This window comes from Gymnoscopelus microlampas, assembly GCF_963454915.1.
Source record: "Gymnoscopelus microlampas genome assembly, chromosome: 3".
Taxonomy (NCBI): domain Eukaryota; kingdom Metazoa; phylum Chordata; class Actinopteri; order Myctophiformes; family Myctophidae; genus Gymnoscopelus; species Gymnoscopelus microlampas.
Genome location: NC_139940.1, coordinates 36,707,773 through 36,727,999, shown reverse-complemented (window position 1 = coordinate 36,727,999; position 20,227 = coordinate 36,707,773). Strand labels below are relative to the sequence as shown.

The following is a 20,227-nucleotide window of genomic DNA, read 5'->3' as shown; positions in this document are numbered from 1 at the left end:
GTTTATCTTGCTTGGTTTCAATTCAATTTCAATTCATGTTTATTATACAGCCAAATCACAACAAGTTTTCTCAAGTCACTTTACATATAGAGCAGCGACCCAACGTTCATAGCAACTATTTAGGAACAGTGGCAACAGAAGACTCAGCTTTAAAGGGAAGAAACCTCAAACAGAACAAGGGGAAGAGACTGAGGCAGTGCAGGGTTTAGTAGGGTGGGGGGAAGCTGGGGGTGCGGTACATAAAGATGGACAACAACAATAATAACAACAACAACAATAGTGACACATATAATGACAACACTACCAACTAGAAAATGTGCTCCTCGGAGCACAAGTCTCCGCCAGCAGAACCGTGCTATCATCTGTCATCAACTGTGATATCAGTTTGTACTGGAATGTACTGTTCTTGATTAATCCTGTCTAAGCTATTTATATTACGTATTGTGATGACACCAGTGTGTCTACATAATGTATTGCTCCGCCATTTCTCAGCCATTTCGTGATTATTCCTGTCTTACCTCACTTTGAAAGAGGCCAAGCCTCTTTCAAAGTGACACATCTATTTATAGGCCGCTATACGTCATGCGTCTCACTAGCCAATCAGAGCACACTCTTTCAACGTATTGTCACGTGTCACGTGAGGCTTGACCAATGTTAGCTTGGCCGAGGGGGGGGGACGGAAAGCGAAAACATAGTCTCCTGGCGGAGACAACAATAATAGAAGCTATATTACAGTCCGGTGACATTCATTGTTTTGACGTAATATATTGCAGAGGCCGGTGAAGAACTACAGTCAGAAGCTACAGTATAGTTAAGCTTCTGTCTCTACTCTTGAGATGAGAACAAGTGTATTAGTCAATGAACAGACAAGAAGATGACCTTTAGTTCTAAAGATCTGGAATGTATACAGCAGTTTGAGATGTACAAATGAAGAGTTTTCTGCACCTCCAGTGTCTCTCTGAAATGTTGCTACATTTCACACTGTGGGAGCCTAGAAGCTCACTGACCTATCCTGCTCTCCTCTACAACAATTCTGCTCTGGTCCACGTAGGAGTATTAGTTGGATGTCAAAAGCACAGAACACAGCTTATCTAAGCGGTGGTGTTGTTGACAAGCTTGGCTCTGTAAGCGACCCAGACCTGGATCCATGTCTGTGTATGTTTTAAAGTAAACCGTGTCCAACATTTCTCCTCTCTGTGATGAGTGTTTCATATTGTCTCGTGGCTGTTGGGCTCTGAAAGCTGGACTCTGGTGTCTATTCTTTACATCTGAGCTGTCCAGGACAGTGAGGTGTCAGAAGAGCTCTTCTGGACATTCCTGGCCCATGGACAGAATTAGAGCCACAGAGAGAGAGAGAGGGAGAAGGGGTGGGAGAAGCTTACAAGAGGCGTAAAAGAGGCCACAGAAGAGAAGAAGAGAAGAATAGTGCATGCAGTGGTAAGAAGGGACAGCATGAGAGCGAATGGTGAGATGACAGAAAGTGAGGTGAGAGAGACAGAACATAGGAGAGAGAGAAACCAGAGCTAAGGGGATGGAGAGAGGGACAAGACGTGATGGAGTGAGACAAGGAGACAGAGCCGTGTCTGTTCTGTGTTTGCTTTGGGTCCCGGTTCGATTTCTAGCGCTCAGTCCCTGAGAGGTCAGCTCCAAACCATTCAACCAGCCTGTTGACCCAGGTCCCTTCTCCACCCGACCGACCCCCCCACCCCACCCCCTCTTCCATTCCCACTCATTTGCCATTATTTTCATTCACCCACTTGCTGCCGAGAGCAATAACAAATACGGCTCCCTGCGCGTCCATCTCCCTTTCCATTCTGGCTGGCCTGACATCTGTTAAGTAAGCACCACTGCTTCAGCTTATCTTAAACATACATATTTTTATAGCCAGCGTTCATCTCGCTCCCCTTCTCTTGTTATGAAACCATATCTTTTTTTCTTGGTGCACACGGGGCTCACTGACCCCTCCTACGTGAATCAACTGCTAATTGACAGCCAGTCAAAACAACTCACCTTCCCAGAGCTGAGTGCCACAGAGCAGTTCAAACCCCCACCTGCCCCTCCCTTCTCAAAGCATAAACCCTGGCACATTCTTAAATTGGCCCCCTCGGAAACTCAATCTATTTGAGATCAGTAGCAGCTGAATTGCCCCCCCCCCCCCCATCCTCAAATCGGTTTTGTCGAAATTGGCGTGAAAACTCCAGATAAAATCACGGAGGTTAGAATTCTATTAGACGGGGGAAACAAACGCCGCCTTTGAGAAGAAGGCAGCGGGCCCCCGCCATGAACCCTGGGATCGGGTGTCGGCTCAGGTGAGGAGGAGACGCGGTGCCCTCTCTCTCTCTCGGACTGCATGCAGGGGAAATGGGGTCACAGACCCTGGGGACTAGTAAAAGCAGGGCACACCGGGCCAAGTAGTACAGACACACACACACATACCATAGAACTCTTTGGGACTGGTACTGAGGTTTTGTCTGAAAGAGAGGGAAAAGGTGAGAGTTTTTTGGTTCACACCTGTGTAAGCAAGTTTCCACCTAGAATAACAGGTGATGAGGAGTATTATGTTCACCATCTGACTCAGATGGGGCACGGACGATTTCTGTGTTTGTGTGTGTGTCTGTCTATCTAGCTTTGGGAGACAGCTTTTCATACATGTTAATACTAAACTACCCAGATGAGTGCTGGAATAATAACTGGAAAAAAGTGCTCCTCGGAGCACAGGTCTCCGCCAGGTCAGGTAGGTTATTGTGGGCCAGCAATGTTGATGGAATTTGAAAAATCGGACAGATGTGTCTTGATCACATAACTTAGACTAACCGGAACACAGATAATGTGTTCCGGTTTGCATGATGTTTGGACAAAATCTGTAGGAGTAATCTGTAGTGTTGTGCAAAAATCGGCCTCCTGGTGGTGCTACTGTATAACAGGACAATGTGAAAAGGGTGACATTTGTTCTTCGGCCTAGTGGGAATATGCGTGCAAAGTTTCACGGCAATCGGACACTGCGTTCATGAGGCCAGTTCAAAACGAACCACTTCTGCAAACTTTTCATAACAATCTTAGCCAATCAAGATGGAAAAATTGGACAGATAAGAATCGGACAGATTTGTGTTGATCACATGAGTATAGAGATAATGTGATATTTGCGATTTGCGTGATATTTGGACATAATCTGGAGGAGTAATATCAAATAATGTGTTTAGCAAAAATCAGCCACCTGGTGGTGCTATGAAAGGCCGATGTGAAAAATGCAGGACAGAGGTTTTTCCTTGGCCTCTAGGGAGTGTGCGTGCAAAGTTTCACATCGATCAAAGGTAAAAACGCGAATCGGCCTGTTATAGCGCCACCATGAGGCTGAAAGTTTTTGGTTGGCATTTCTATCTTGGCCTAGTGGGAATGTGTGTGTAAAGTTTCACGGCAATCGCATGCTGCATTCATGATTTAAGGCATTTTGTTCAAAACGGAGCACTCCTGCAAACTTTGGAAGTCAATCTTAGCCAATCAGGATGGAATATGAAAAATCGGACAGATCCGTGTTTATCACTTGAGAGATACTGTGTACCGATTTGCGTGATGTTTGGACAAAATCTGTAGGAGTAATACAAAAAAATGTGTTTTGCAAAAATCGGCCTCCTGGTGGCACTATAACAAGCCGGCCGGACGGACAGGGTGCAAAACATAGTCTCGGCCACGGCTTCGGCCTGGCTGACACTGCTCACAGCAGTTATAGAATGGGTAAATGCAGAGGACAAATTTCACTCATGTGCAAATATACAGGGACAAAAAAATACCCCAAAGGAGTTGGGACCATACTAAATTAAGATATTGGCAACTAACGTGAATTGTGCTTTAAAGTGGATGTTAAGAAATGTTTTCAGAATTGAAAGACACTTCATTACCAGGTATGGGTTGCAAACATAGTCTGCTTTGGCATGTGGTAATAATAATAATAATGATGTAACCCTTATTAACCCATTAAAGCCGGGAGTTTTAGATTTTAGCTATACACTATATATATATAGCAACATAAGTTTTACAGAAAACTCTTAGGATTTAGAACAGTATTTTTGAATAATTTAGAATTTCTTTTTACACAAATCCTCTCTTCTGGGGGTCCCTGGCACAAAACATTTTCAGATGGTGGTCCGCGGCCAAATACATATCATTTTGGAGGTCCTTGGCACAAAAAAGTTTGAAAACTACTGATTTAGAAGGCATTTGTAGAATCAGCCTCAGGTCTTAATGGGTTAATACAGAACTACCAACAAAGCACGCAGACATACAGCGCTCACATCAGTGCTGTGTACTTTGCAGAACATATAATTGGACTGTAACATTAGACTGAACTAGACAGCTGACTCACAGCTTAATATTTACTGTAGGTAGTAGGTGACATTAACAGAATGAATGGCCACTCACTTCATCCGAGTGCCGTGGTCCAGCGTGACAGAATGGTTTATTAGAAAACAAATTGTAACAAAGCTGATCACATGTGCTCAGATCATGTCTATCTTGTACTGTATGAACCAGTCAGATTTCTAACTATTCTCAAACTCCTATCTATGGATGTGTAAGCTCTGGGTGAGACGAGTGAATGTTTTTGTCATTGCTTGGCCTGTGACTGTGGCCTTGTAACCCGATAGAGGCATGTGAAACCTAAATTAGTCCGAGCCAATGACTGACATGCTCGTATAGGTGCCATATAACCACTGGAGATATCTGGCTCAAAAACATTGCTCACATGTTTAAGATACTCAAGAGGTGCGCTGGATTTTATACTTCACCTGTTTTAGTTTGCCTGCTCGAAGCTAATCCAGAGGCTCAGCTGGGCTCAGTTGTTCATGTCAAACACAAATCATCAAGCACACCACAAATTTTTCTAACTTTTGTGTAAAATGCCAAATAAATGCTTAAGATACAGTATTTAAGATGCAGTAGTTTGAAATGCAGATGGATCTAGGTAATGCCGAAAAAAGTGGAAAAAACATTATGCAAACATTAGATACAGTATGCAGTGAGGTTTTCCACCCTGTTTAACCCTAGTCCCAAATCCCAGTTTAGTCCTCACGTATTTCAAAGCACTTGAATGAGCTTTTCATCCAACATGTCCTCTTGAACCCTGTTTGTCTGATATATTCAATGTGTTTGAAAATCTGAACATCGGGTTCGTTTTCTTTTTCTTTTCTTTTTTTGTAGTCACTAGGTTTTTCCTCTTCACAATTGATCCAAGGTCTGATAGAATCTCCACCACTCGGTTCTGTAGCCTTGCCCTTGGGTGTCCCCTCTTATCGAGTTCCTCCCAGCTAACCTAGAGCAGGGGACACGGGGGTCTTGCATCATCATCCTCTGAGGCCGACATGCAGCACTGGGAGCCCTGGGAACGCATCCAGAGATAAATTAAAGGACCATTATTTCAATTCTCCTCTTCTAATTTCAGCTTCGTAAATAGACAAAGCGCCAGGATTCCTCCCGCCTTCATGGCATTGTGAATGTGTGTGTGTATGCAAAACCTTCGCGTATGACTTCCCACCGTTTTGGGGGATTTCACGTGTATGCAAGCTGGCCTGCGTGCACGCAAGTGTGTCTTTGTACCGCCATGTGTGTATGTGCATGCACTCGCTCCCCAGGGTTCAAGTTGATCGGAACCGCATCGCTCACAGTCCTCTGCAGGCCACCTGGGGCTCATCTCCCCCTTTTCTTCCCCCATGTTCTCCCACTTCTTTCATTCCCCGTCCTGCTCCCAACAGCCCCCCATCTCTCCCTGGGTCGCCGTTGTTTTCCCTGCCGTTGCTGTTTCCCCGTGACCCCGTAACTAAAGCAGAGAACACAGACATGGCGGTCTAGTGAAGAACGCTGCATTACTTAACCCATTCAATCCGAAACGCATCTCTGTCATTTTTTATTTCTTTGGCTATTCAAAAATAGCAGATATACAAGCTCATAGCACGGCACAGAGTGCTTGACGAGCTATGAGATCAACAAGCTATGAGCTTGTAGATCTGCTTTTTTTTTCGTGACGTTTTGTGCACATATTTTAATATTTATTTTTTAAAGCAAACATTTGTAAAATATTTTGTTCCAGGGACCCCTAGAAGCAAAGACTTGAGTTTTTGTTTTGTTTTTGTTCGCTTTAAAACATATATATTCAAAGATTTGCACACATTTTCAAGATTCTTTTCAAAAATAGCAGATCTACAGTACAAGCTCATAGCGCGGCACTTGTATATCTGCTATTTTTCAATAGCCAAAGAAATCTTAAAATGACACAGATGCGTTCCCGGATTGAATGGGTTAATGGAAGGCATCTCTCCTCTTCCTGTTTGAAGAGCAGGCTTCAGTGTCTGCTCTGGAGGAGGAGAGCCACGCTGAAGACTATGCAGTCTGAAGGCTCTTCTATTGTCTTGTTGGTCGGGGGCACAAAGCCCAACTCTAATGACATTAAGTTGAACAGCTTGTGTGGATGAACCGTAGGGCCAGACTGAAACATGAGCATCAGCCAGCTGCATACTTCCACGCTGCCACGTTGTGTATCGGGATGTCATGTCTTGAGTCGTGGCATGTGAGTGTGCGCGACTGTGTTTGTGTTGATTTCTTGTGCCGGCGTGTTTGTGTGTGTGTGTGTGTGTGTGTGAGAGAGAGAGAGAAAGAGAGTGAGGGATAGTTGTGGTGCAGAGCCACTCTGCTTTACCCTCCAGACGTAAACATTGACTGAAGAGATGATGGGTCAGCGGTCTTGGCAAGTTGCTCATTTTCTGCACCATAGACTCCCCCATAGATACTTTTATACAAGACACATAATAAACACATAGACAAAAGCACAGTTCCTTTCTTTTCTCTCACTGTCTATTGCACACACACACACACACACACACACACACACACACACACACACACACACACACACACACACACACACACACTCTTCGCTCCTCACTCAGTCGCTCTCACACCCATGACCGCCAACATCAGCGCCATAGCCCACCTCACTCAGGGACCCTCGGCATGTATAAACACTGGAGCCTGAATATTAGATTAGAAAATTACCCCTGCACAAATCTCAAACCTAAATAGAGATGGTGATGGCTAATGAGAGCCAGTTGTTCTCTACTCCACTGCCTGGGAAAGGGAGGGGAGAGGGAGAGAGAAGGAGAGAGAGAATGCCTGATGATGATTCTGATAGTGCAGAGGCTGGGATTACAGAAATTAAAAAAGTCTTTCTATCTCTCCCCCACACATACTCAATTTATTTAGGTTTTTGTGTGTTTATACCCCCCCCCCCCTCCCTCCCCCACTCCTTTTCTCCATCTCACTCTATCTCACCATCACACCTTTATCCACATCTGGCCTTCGTCTTCAGTTTAATCAGTGTCACCAAACAATGTGAAATGTCAGGAATATGGTTTCTTCTGTACGGGGACATAAAGTACAGTACATATGGGGGTTGATGATAAAGGATTTTTCTTATTTTTATAAAAGCCATCTATCCATTCATGGATACCATCTGTTTTGCCAAGTTCTGCTTGTTGACTCATGGTAACTTAATCATCAAAGTTTTCATATTTTTACAGTTCCTGTTTTGTTTATCGTGTGATTGATATCTTGTTTATCAGTAACGATGGAAGCTTTTGGAGATAAAGTCGGTTCGGCAGCATCTAATCCCAGCCAAGAGATTATGCTGGACCAGCCGAGATGTTCTGTGTATCATTTCTGAAGGCTGACATCATGATGCTCCGCTCCCTTTCCCTTCTCTGTTTGTTTTCACTAACACAGCCGTGGCGTTAATCTAGCAATTGCCTTCTGACATTTTTGAATGTCTTCCTGCAGTCAGTCGTACGTCTTGCCGTGTCCTGCCGTACTCAAACACCCGGTGTGTAATTGTAGAGATACAGAGTAATCCTGCATGTCCTCACGTTCACCCCAAAACTAACCTTTTGGATTTGGTTGGTGGATCCCGGATCAGGGTTTTGGTTTGGTTTGGACCGGCTGGATTTGCTGTGGAAGACTGAAGCAGTAAGACCTCCAATGGTGGTGTCTGTCAGCCCTCTTAAATCGCTGTGGATTGCCGAAGATTAAGAGCAGGGTATGGATAGTTTGGCGAGCTTCTCACAGGGCCTGGTGTCATGCTGGGAAGGCCTGGAAGTTGAACTCAGTGTGTTGAGCACCACATTGCAGCCTGCTGCATGTCAGAGCTCTGGAAGTGGACCCCTTTAACACTGAGCAGATTGCCATCTGCGCTGTTTTTGTGGCAAAATATTTGTAAGCAAACCGAGGCTGCATGCAGGGCCAAATACTTATGTCGGAGAGAACACGTTTTGAAGGCCATTTAAGTTCTAAAAGGAAGGCCCTGGCTGTTTCATCTCCAGGAGCCAGCGTTTTTGTTGTGAAGAATGCACTAACTTCCCAGATGGAGCGCAGTGACTCACCCTGCACAGGGACAGGCTTTATCTTTGTTTCTGTATTCTTGGTTTGTCCAAACCATAAATCCAAAACCATGAGTCATGTTAATAACATTACTCTGCTTTTGTCCTGTTTTGTTAGGTGTGCTATTGGTTATTCTAGCCTATATGGCCTGCAGTCATACTATGACAGTCTGACTTCTCCTAAGTCTAATTCATCCAAGTCATCATTTCTCCGCTCCTCTCCGTTGGGTGGGAAGGGTTTCCGACTGACCCACTGCTTTAGGAATGTCAACATATTTGAACTATTCCTGTCACCCGGATGTTTACTATCCCCCTGTCCATAACGTAGCATCAGGAGAACAAAAAAGCCCCTGACACGAAAGGGAAACTAGCAGGCTGTTATTTATCCCATCCTGTCCAGAGGAGACAACCAGAGAGAGAGAGAGATAGTACAGAGGGGGGCTGTAATAAATGGAGAGGGAGAGGAGGGAGAGATGACCAGGCACAGTTCTGCATATTCCCCCTCATGTTCTGTTGAGGAACATGCCGTTGTACCCTGAAGCAGTTGAACCATCCGCCCACACTCTGTGCTCTGCGGTGGGAGCTCGTTAAAAAATCCCCCACTCGCCTGTCCTGCGCTTTGGTGTGCGTCGTGTTTAAAGTGCAGTTGACAGTGACTCCGAAGGGTTCGGCATCCATTTGTGAGCTCAGGGGTCGCGACCCTCCATTGGCGCTTTGTTGTGGTTCAGCCGAAGTGCATAGCAGGTTGCCTTTGTTATTGAAACAAAGTTCAATGTATTAAACGACTGCCTTTGATGCCTTGTTGCTTTGAGACCCGCCGTTAAGGCTTACAAAGAGAAGTGACTTCATATTATAAATGTCTCTCTCCCCCTCCCCTCGCCAGAAAATAACAGAATGAATTGTGGTCTTTATGGCATTTGGTTAAGTATTATTGTTATTATTTTTGATGAAAATGAGGTATTGCTGCATTGAGGTTTTCTTCCATCAGAGCTCTGCCTTAGGCTTTATGGTTCCACAAAACAATAGAGCGGCACAGCGTGAGCTTAACCTGTAAACTCTGATATAGTCAAGATACAGGAGTTTATTTCCATCCAGACAATCTTCAGACTAAGTAGCTCAGCTGAACAGGACCGGCAGAGAGATTTACTGTGTATGCTTCCATGCTGTTTAATTGGAAGTCTAGTTACAAGAACACAGAAGGATTCAGATGAACGTAATACAAATTACAAACTGACCTGACCTCACTTGCCAGGACTGTTTTGTAATTTGTATGATTTACAATGTTTGTGGTTTCCATTTTCCATAATTTTGTCCCCCCTTTTTCATTCAAACTCCTAATATCGGACAGTGGACACTGAAGTTAATTGTTCTGGATATTTTAAGTTCTTACTTTGATGATGTGGCTTGAGGGGATGGACAGCTAGAAACATTTTTACCTACAGCAGGCCTACAAGAAGGAACAGAAAGTTTAGTGAAAATGCTCACAGGCCACATTATTGCTATCGTCTGCTCCTCTGTCCACTCATCATTGTCTTCCTCAAGCCTTTAGCTCCGCATCCATGTACTTCTCCTAATGATGTAACCGCACTGACCTCTACCACTCAACACTGATGTCCCAGTTGTAATCCTCACCATTGCCTTGAACCTTTTCCGCAATTAGCGCTGTTGTCACTTCCTAATGATAACACCGGAGTGACCTTTTCGTGTAGCAGTGCTGTCCTTCTTTGATGATGTCACCACCAGACCTTTTCTCACTCAGAAGGGATGTACTGTGGGATGTTCTAACCACTGTTTGAGAGCATGTGTGTGTGCATGCGTGCTTGCGTGCACTCACTTTCATTAGGTCTAATTTGTTCCTTTTTTTGTGTCCTTCAGCCATGCTGAAGTCAGGAGTCAGGCTGTGACTGTAGCATAAAACTAAAGAGACTAAAATAATTACGGCGTATGTTACTGTTATAGAAGTACACTTTTGGAAGGATTTGATGTCATCCGAGTAATATAGTGTTTATTTTGTTTTCTAATACATCACGTCACTAAGCTCAACAAAGCTGAACCACAACCCTTCAGTCTGAACTCTTGACTACGTATATATCCATTTTGTATAATGTAACACTCTCCTCTGTTAGTATATTGATCACATGCTACCCATTTGCCTAGCATTGCCTGCCCTACCATCCTAACACATCCGGATTTTCATATGTTTCCTGATCCCGGAACCTGAATTATGTGACCTAATTGTGATTCAGCTGGAAACAATCAAGTTGAAAATGGGGTATTCAGATGTAGAAGTTATGTAGTCATATTCCACCGGCCAGCCAACACCGCAAACGGGTGGCATTTGGTTGATATGACATTTGCTTCCGCACATTATCCTAACTCTAAGCCAAGCTGTTATGAGTTACACTGACAGAAATAGGGGTCAGAAGTCGTGCAGATGCGCTCTGATGTGATTGGCACTTCGGAGACTCGTGGTTTCACACTTTGGGGATTTTCCTCCATTTTCCAGAATGTTCTGCCTAGCGACTCTGAGGGATGACCTCATGATTGGCCAATGGGGATTGGGGAATGTGTAGATGTGTGTGTGTGCACGTTTCGTGATCATGATCAAGTGTGTCCAGAGAGTGATTGCACTGGGATCTGGAAACAGCGCTTCAGTGCAGCCATTATATAATAATATAATAGAAAGTAATGGCTGGAAAGGGGGATTTCATCTGGGACCAAGCATGTAGCTACAATGTATGTTTGTATTCCGAATTTATTGCCTTCTGTCAATGAATAAATTGGTTGAGAGCATAAACTATAGGGTCATATATATGTGTGTATATGTATATATAATATACCTTTTGCCTTGCTGAATGTCAAAATATAACTTTAACTAAGCTCAGACATACGTGTGAACTGTGTGTGTGTGTGTGTGTGTGTGTGTGTGTGTGTGTGTGTGTGTGTGTGTGTGTGTGTGTGTGTGTGTGTGTGTGTGTGTGTGTGTGTGTGTGTGTGTGTGTGTGTGTACGTACGTGTACGTGTACGTGCACGTGCAAGTTAATTCCAATGAGTGGGATTTACTAGACTACACCAAAATCTTTCTCTATGTGCTCACAGACTTGCATATGTGCACGTGCCCGTGCCCGCCTATCTTTTTATATTGTCCCTTTTCCCTCTGTGCCCCCGATTGTGTTCCCCATTATCCCTCATTCCACTTGTAAGAACATCTATATATAGAACAAGAATGTGCTTAGCGGGCACTCTGTTAGTTCTGGTTAAAGAGAAGATGGGGTAGTTGCTGTAATTGTAAATGCATGTGAAGAGGGACATAGAGTGAAAGATAGAGACTCTGGCGGTCTCCCCTGGCTCTGTCTTTCCCAGCAGCTGCACGGCTTATTTGTCCCTTCCGACGAGGAGCTGCGCTCAAAGTGGATGTTTGCCTTTGCCGGATACCTTTTTTAAATACCTCCCTACCCTGATGCAAGTTTCACCCCCTTAACACAATACACATGGAGAAGGTCTAGGCCCTTTTCTACCTCCTTTCCCCTCCCCGTTGCTTGGAAAATCTTACATTTCTACAGAAAAAGAAGTGCACACATCCTGTGCTCATTAGGCCAGGGAGAGGAGAGGGATCTGGCACAGGGGCAGATCGTATGGAAGCCCTAAACATGGCCCGGCCCAGCAGAACTGAACAGAACAGAACAGGCAGGAAGGCAGGCATGCAGGGTTTTATATGTCTCTTGTTCGTAGCCTTTGATGACACTGTTTAGAATAGGAAATATCTAATAAGTCAAGCATTCTGTCTAATGTGCTGCCAGTCGCTTTAGTATTTGCCTGGAGGTCTTGAAACACTATCTCTGCCACAGCAATAATATACATTTAAAATTCTCAGAGAGTGAGAGAGAGTGAGAGAGAGAGTGAGAGAGAAAGAAGAGAGAATGAATGAGAGAGAGAGAGAGAGAGAGAGAGAGAGAGGCAGCTGAGAGTACATGCTATAATAGGAACCATGTGCAGGTTGGTCAGAGCAGACGGGGGTGGGATAGGATGGGACACACGGCTGGTCTGTTGAGAATTCTTTCTCGCTCTCTCTCCCGCTCTCTCTCTCTCCCTGTTTTTTAGATTAATCATAATCCCATTTTAAAGCACAGCAGTAGCTAATTAAAAGGGACGTCCCACCCATTAAACATGAGTGGTCACGGTGCTGTGAGAAACGTGGGGGTGGCCTGGCCACTATAATGGGCTAATTGTATTGGACATGGTAGCGGAGACACTGATGAATGGGCCCTGAGTCTCTCTCATGACACACCTGACAAACCTTTAGCAGGAATGGGAGTGTTTTTTATTGATGTGACCCAGTCGTTGGACAGACAGGCCTGGGAAAGGTCTTCACATTGCACACCGACTACATTGCTCTGCATCCATCCATCCATCCAACCATCCATCCTCACACTCTAGTCTATAGTCATTCTTCTCTGTCTGTCCTCACTGAGTGTTGTAATGTTTTTATTGGGGAGGGGTACTCTACAGTAAGTGTTCTTTCTTCAATGTTTACAAAGATTAAAGCAGGCAAATTTTTGCCTGGGGACAAATGTTGAAAAGTACATGGAAATGTTTTCCCTACTTTTGCCGCTTCTGTTTATGCATGTTTTCCTCACACGTGTCAGTTGTACATAAACACAGACAGTGATTTATCATTTACTAGGTAGCATTTAGTTTTATATGTTTGTCTCGTTTGCCTGTCCCATGGGAGCCCATGAGAGTTCTTTCATGGCCCCGCTGAGGATGGCATGCCTTGGTAGCAGAGAAACGCTGCCTGTTTTGATTCTAAGCTTGAAACCCCGGCAACCTACTCGCATTGATTTATATCATCTGTCACTGAAAGCTTTTTATTGCCACAACGGCTGGAATTCTCCCGGCATCCGTTAACGTCGGAGCTCAGCGTAAAATCCCGGCTGCTTCGTACACAATACCACAGTCACTGCACAAAACAATTCGATTTGCCGGGCTAAGGCCCCCTTTTAAAAAGACACATTCCAATATCGTAAGAAGTGCAAAATGATTTTAAAACCACAGAAAAAGCCCCGGAGCATGCCTTTAATGTCTCTAACTGTGGCTATGCAATGCTCTGCTGCTTTGGTCAATTTGTCCATGGTTTCAATCAAGCGAGTTATTTGGTTTGTGTCCTCTTGTAAAAGAGAGTATCCAAACAAGAAACAAAAGTCACCAAAGAACCTCTCAGTCCTTTTATTTGACGCTGTGATCCCTTTTTTGTAATGCTAACAAAGCATAAAGCATCTTGGTTTGTTTTCAGATAAAGCAATAATTCGTTTTCATGTAAATTGGATTCTCATGTTCGTCCTATTTATCAGGCTGTTGCACATGTTTTGAGGTGTTTGTGCAGTTACTGAGGTTGCAGCTGCACTTGGGTGTGCGTGCATGCGCGTGCGTGTGTGTGTACATGCATACGTGTGTGTGTATAAGACTGTGTTCCATGTTCCTGTGGCTGAGAAAGTACTGTGTGCTCATGAATATGAAATGTGTGTGTTCATTAAAGAGAAAAATGTGTTCATACAGACAAAAATGGCTGATGAATGATGTCATTTTGACTGTTATGAGTTTTCACTGTAATATCCTACATGAATATGTAATAAATATGATAGTATAATATGTGAATTTTACATGCATTTTTTTTTTTACATTTGGGCCTTTATGAACATGGGTTTCATGTCATACGTGAATATCTAAACAATGTAATTGTTTGAATAATTTGACCTTTTGACTTCAGTGTGCTTCTCCGTGTTTCCTCTCTTGAAGGTGCGTCGCCAGGAGCATCAGCATCTCAGCGGTCGTGACTCTGCAGCGGGGGGTGTGGACCCCTCATCGTCCCGCCACAGTGGAGCAGGAGGACGAGGGCAGGATAGCGGCTTTGGCAGCGACAGCGCCCGCATCCGAATCGTCCAGATTGAACAGCAGAGTGGCGCCAGTCATCACCGCATCGCCAGGCCCTCTCGAAAGTCCACCATCACCAAGAACCTCAGCTTTATCCCCTTCGATGTCTTCCTCACCGCCAGTAAGCTGTCTGTCATGGCCTACGCTTGCTCCAGCACCCCATCCAAGGCCCCAAGCGCCACAGACACCCCTGTCACACCAGAGAAGAAGGAGACAGTGGAGAAGGTAAATAATCAATAGTAGGGCTGTGGGACTTATGGTATTTTATTATTAGTTTTGTTTTATTGATAAATTGTCCATTTGTCTGTAATAATTCCTTGATTAAACAAAAGATGGGTGCAGCAGCTTACATGGCTATACATGCATTATATTTCTGGCATAATGTGCATAATGTTGGATTATGAATGCAACGTAGGCTAAGGTAATCTTGATGGTAAAAATGTAATTAATCTAAACCACAGTGCTGCTGTGCTAATACAGATAATAATAGCCGATTTTCTGTAATCTAATGCAGTTTACCCAGTCTGTTTCTAAAGCAAGGGCTGTGAGAGATAGAATTTATTGATTTTAAGGATCATTAGCCCAGCAGCTGCCATTTAAAGCCTGCAGCATACTCCAAACAAAGTCAAACCTTTTCATCATTGGCAGGTCAATAAGAACAAAATGATGTAATTGCGGAGCAAGCAAGCAAACTGCAGTGCCTTGCCGAAGTTCGTTTTGGCACCTCCAAGATTTTCCAACTAGCTGAACATCATGGCAGAGACACCAATACAAACGTTGTGTGTGATTGTTCAGATACTCAATGCGCTCGTGATTTATATTGTAATTAATGGCAGGTCCAGTGCATCTCAGGAGTAGGAAACATCAGCAGACAATAGGAATGAGACACTGGAGCATCACAGACACATACTATTAAATGCCTTTTTTATTTATAAGGTGCTAGATACCAGGACTAACGTTTCGATGCCAGGAGCATCTTCATCAGAGTCGCTGATCAGAGACTCCAGAAAATGTGAAATCTTGGTGAATCCCTGGGCGAAACCAAGACAGGTTATGTCAAAGCACATCAGAGGTAGCCTGGTAAACCTTCCTGGTCACGTGAATTCACATTATCATGTGTCTTCTGCAGACCGGTCTGGGTGTGGGCGTTTTGCAGAAACCCAAAAGTGGAAGAGCCAATCAGTGTCTGTCAATCACAGAGCCCTGATTGGCTCTTCCACTTTTTGTTTTTTGCAAAACGCCCACACAGTGCTTGGGGCCAGACCGGTCTTCAGAACGCAACCGGGACCACTTCACCCATTTTCAATCTTAATAATTTGGTATTTGAATGGTAATTATAATATAGTACCATGTGTCTCAGAGAAGGGCTGTGGACAGTTCATAGCCAGGGGTTTGCAAGCTGGTACAATACCAGCTTGTCATTGACTTAAAAGACAACTTTGATGATTGTTTACCTGAATCCTACCGTTCTATTGTGAGGAGGAAATGTGAAAATCTGACAACAATTCTTAATGTGTTGCGTTGCCTCGAGAGCTCACCCTCAAATGTGCTGTAAAACTCTGCCAGCCTACTTAAAATGTGTCCTCCATGCTAAGTTGAAAGTGTCTCACTTTATCTTGTCTAGGTGGGGAAGAGTTCCCTGAACCAACCCGACATCCCAACAGAGCCCCCCCCAACAGCGCGGGCCTCCCCGACACCAGATGCGGCTCCCTTAGCCCAGATCTCCCTGGCTGCCCTGACTGCCGAGGACCTCCTCAACAGCAACACCACCTCCCTGCAGACACATCCGGCTTCCCCTCTGCTACGAGGCAGCCTGCTCTCCCTGGACGGCCTGCCTGTGCCCAGCCGCTCCTCGGCACGCCAGGCCCTGGGCGTGACCGTCGTGAGGCAGCCAGGCAGGAGAGGCGCCGGTGACCTGCTGCTGGAGCCCGTTCTGTACCTGCAGGTGTCACAGCCCTCAGCCCTGCTCAGCTGCCACCACCGCAAGCAGCGGATGGAGCTGTCCGTGTTCGACGTGGTGCTGAAGGGAGTTGCCACCGACTACAAGTGCCTTGGTGAGGGTTAGAGAGGAGGATTAGATATGTGGTGTGGTGATGTCACTGTGAGAACCATGAATTAAGTTTTTCTCAATCTCTACCCCCCCCTCCAGATCTAGGGAAGACTCTGCCAGAGTCTCTGGACTACAACGTATTCTGGCTGCAGACGGTAGCAGGGGAGACTGACAGCAAGACAGGCATCCCCCCTCCTCTCCTCTGTCTGCAGATCAAAGACTTCCTCAACGGACCAGGTGGGACTCATCCGCATATACGCAAACACACACACACACACACACTCTCTCTCTCTCTCTCTCTCTCTCTCTCTCTCTCTCTCTCTCTCTGTCACACACACATACACGGAATTCAGACACACGTGCACATGTACTGTATATACACACACCACACAGTGTGGGGCACTCACAAGAACGTGTACTTGCACAGTAAGATACTCATTTGCTGTTTTAGAGCATCCGTTTCACCTTTAATCTATGTCAGAGGAAATATCTACTGCTGAGAAGCAGCAAGTTAAGTACACATTCCGGGTGCATACGCACACGCACACACGCACGCACGCACGCACGCACGCACGCACGCACGCACGCACGCACCCCCACACACACACACACACACACACACACACACACACACACACACACACACACACACACACACACACACACACACACACACACACACACACACACACACAGAGTGGTCACACACACCACAAAGCATATTTTTCTGATGTGTGTGCAGATGATGAGCAGTGTGAGCGCGGTCCACAGTAGGATTGCACTCATATCACTCACTCTGCGTAGGAAGCCGTAAGCTCCTGTGGATATCTATGTTTATGTGTGTGAGTGTGTGTGGGCGTGCATGCATGTGACAGTAGTTTCCGGGAGACTTTTGCCTTTCACAGGGACCACTGGGCTGATTATTTTTAGAATGATATGAAATCCATATGAAATCCATATGTCAGATAAGGCTGTTGACCTTAGGGTGCGGTAGGTTGATGAGCTGTGCACAGCGGTATGCAGTGGGCGCAGTGTGGGCGTTGTGAGTGTATCAGCGTGTGTAACCTCTTCTTCAGAAGCTCTGGGAGTGTTCCACGTGTAGGCTTCACAGGTCATAGGGCAGCTTCCTGAGCCCAGCAGGAATGAATGTTGAACATACGCACACAAACCATAGATACACACAGTGAAATTCCGCTCTCTCTCACATGCGTACATGCACACTCTTGCTCACTCTCTGGTATGCCCTCCCGCTCTCTCTTTCTCTCTCTCTCTCTCTCTCTCTCTCTCTCTCTCTCTCTCTCTCTCTCTCTGACACACACATTTACTGTACAAACACTCACGCACGCACACAGAGCTGCAGGCTGGTCTGTAGGTGTTTTTGATGATCACAGAGGGACTGAGTTGTAACCATGGCGCCCACGCGCATCACTTCCTGCTGTCAGTGGGAGAGAAAGACCCTGGGCTCCTCTGTCCACCTGGAATCACACAGTATTACAATACGGCACTGTGTCTACCACTGGACTCACACAGTCAGTCTACCCTCCGGTCCCCTCAAAGGACATCAACAGTAACGTTTTACCATGAGGGGTTTTCATTAAAAATACATTACTCTGGCGTCCCTGTTTTGGACAATTTTTCATTACAATACAAGTGCAATGCATGGTGAATAGGCTATTTTCTCTATTTAGTTTATACTAAATGTAAATAAACTATAACTACTAACACATTTTGTTTGTTGCTATAGTCATTTGTTATCAAACTTTAATTCTGCATAATTAGGAAAGCACAATACAGTACGGCATCCACCACTGGACTCATGCAAATACATCACTACCCTATAGTATGTCCATCGACCCCCTGTCACCCTAAAGCAGTGTTTCTCAAAGCGGGGGGCCTTGACGGGGTACCCCCAGGGGCCTTGACGGGGTTCCAGAGGGTCCCCAGCTAAATTTGTTAATATAATATTACATTATATCAGTTTAATCACCACATCGCGGCGCGTTGTGAGCTTTTAGATCTGCAAAAAAAAGAATTATCTAGAAGAAAATTGTTGAATATTTTTTTTAACATTTTAACAACACAGATCTTTTATGGGGGTTCCGTGACCAAACACACATTAATTTGGGGGTCCTTGACTTGAAAAAGTGTGAAAACCACTGCCCTAAAGGACGTCAACAGTTTATTATACTGTATTTTATATATGGGTTTATTTAATACATTTTTTTGAATAATAATCAACGTCTTACTTATCTTATAATGTCATATGGAATAGGTTCTGCATAGTTTCAGAGTAACGTGAGATCACGATGTTCCAGCGTGTCACTTCAATTGATCCTTAACAGTTGTTGAGTTATTATCTGCAAAGATAATTTCTGTAGTTAGTTCCGCCTGATTATGCAGCACAGTTGTACTGCAGACATCGTCCAATCACAGTCAGCTGTTTTACCTTGACCTGAGTTATCCTTATCTCCCTAACATGACTTCAATCATAATCACACACACACACACACACACACACACACACACACACACACACACACACACACACACACACACACACACACACACACACACACACACACCCCCACACACACACACACCCACACACACACACACACACACACACACACACACACACACCCCCCCACACACACACACCCCCACACACACACACACACACACACACACACACACACACACACACACACACACACACACACACACACACTCAGGAGAGACAGGATCCAGGCTCTGTGTGCGGTTGCCCCAGGTCAAACTCTGCTGGAAACATAGAGAATTGACCACACATGCTACTGGTCCTCTTGACCTGCGAACACACACACACACACACACACACACACACACACACACACACACACACACACACACACACACACACACTCACACTCACACTCACACTCACACTCACGCACATACGTGTATTGGTAGGAACTGAAGGAAGACATGCTCAATTGTCTGTGCTGTTGGGCTGAATGAGTCCTGGTGGGGATCATCATCATCCTGTCAAGAGGATTGAAGGAGGGAGTGAAGGAAGGAAGGAAGGAAGAAAGGAAGGAGGGCAGGTGAAGAGGAGAGACCTGGAGGGATAGAAGAGAAGAGCAGGAGCAGCAGCTCTGTGTGTGGAGTTCACTTCACTTTCTCAATGCCATGTGGGCTTCATTAGACTGAGTACAGTTTAGAGAGTCAGTAATGATGTGTGAGGGAACAGACGAAACACACCGCAAAGGTCTGAAGACTTTTAACTACACGCTGTGTGTGTGTGTGTGTGTGTGTGTGTGTGTGTGTGTGTGTGTGTGTGTGTGTGTGTGTGTGTGTGTGTGTGTGTGTGTGTGTGTGTGTGTGTGTGTGTGTGTGTGTGTGTTAGTCCGTTCCAAATAGACAATGGTTTGATTTGATTTGATTTGACTCAATTCAATTTGATTTCATTTGATTCTTCAGTCTGGATCTGTTTTGAATATGACAGGAGAGATGAGCCAACAGGGGGGACAGAGCGAGGGAGGGAGGGAGGGATGGATGGAAGAACAAGGGAGGATGAGAAGGAGGGGAACCAACATAGACAAGAACCACTGTTTATTTATCTGTCCCTGTAGCTTCCACAGATGTTTCTTATGTGTGTGTCTTTGTCTGTCACTGCACGCGCACACACTCTGTGTGTGTGTGTGTGTGTGTGTGTGTGTGTGTGTGTGTGTGTGTGTGTGTGTGTGTGTGTGTGTGTGTGTGTGTGTGTGTGTGTGTGTGTGTGTGTGTGTGTGTGTGTGTGTGTGTGTGTGTGTGTGTGTGTGTTGGTGTGTGTAGACCGGAGGCCGTG

The 20,227-nt window shown here is 45.1% G+C and overlaps 1 protein-coding gene across 4 annotated transcripts in view; it reads left to right on the top strand.

The window, feature by feature from the left end:
• vps13b (vacuolar protein sorting 13 homolog B) overlaps positions 1-20,227 on the top strand; it is a 443,292-nt gene that overhangs the window by 293,408 nt on the left and 129,657 nt on the right. For all 4 annotated transcript variants that reach the window (XM_084052011.1, XM_084052012.1, XM_084052010.1 and 1 more), the window contains exons 35-37: positions 14,214-14,573; positions 15,973-16,402; positions 16,498-16,635. In XM_084052011.1, coding sequence (XP_083908137.1) covers positions 14,214-14,573; positions 15,973-16,402; positions 16,498-16,635 — 928 coding nt within the window. The remainder of the gene's footprint in view (positions 1-14,213; positions 14,574-15,972; positions 16,403-16,497; positions 16,636-20,227) is intronic.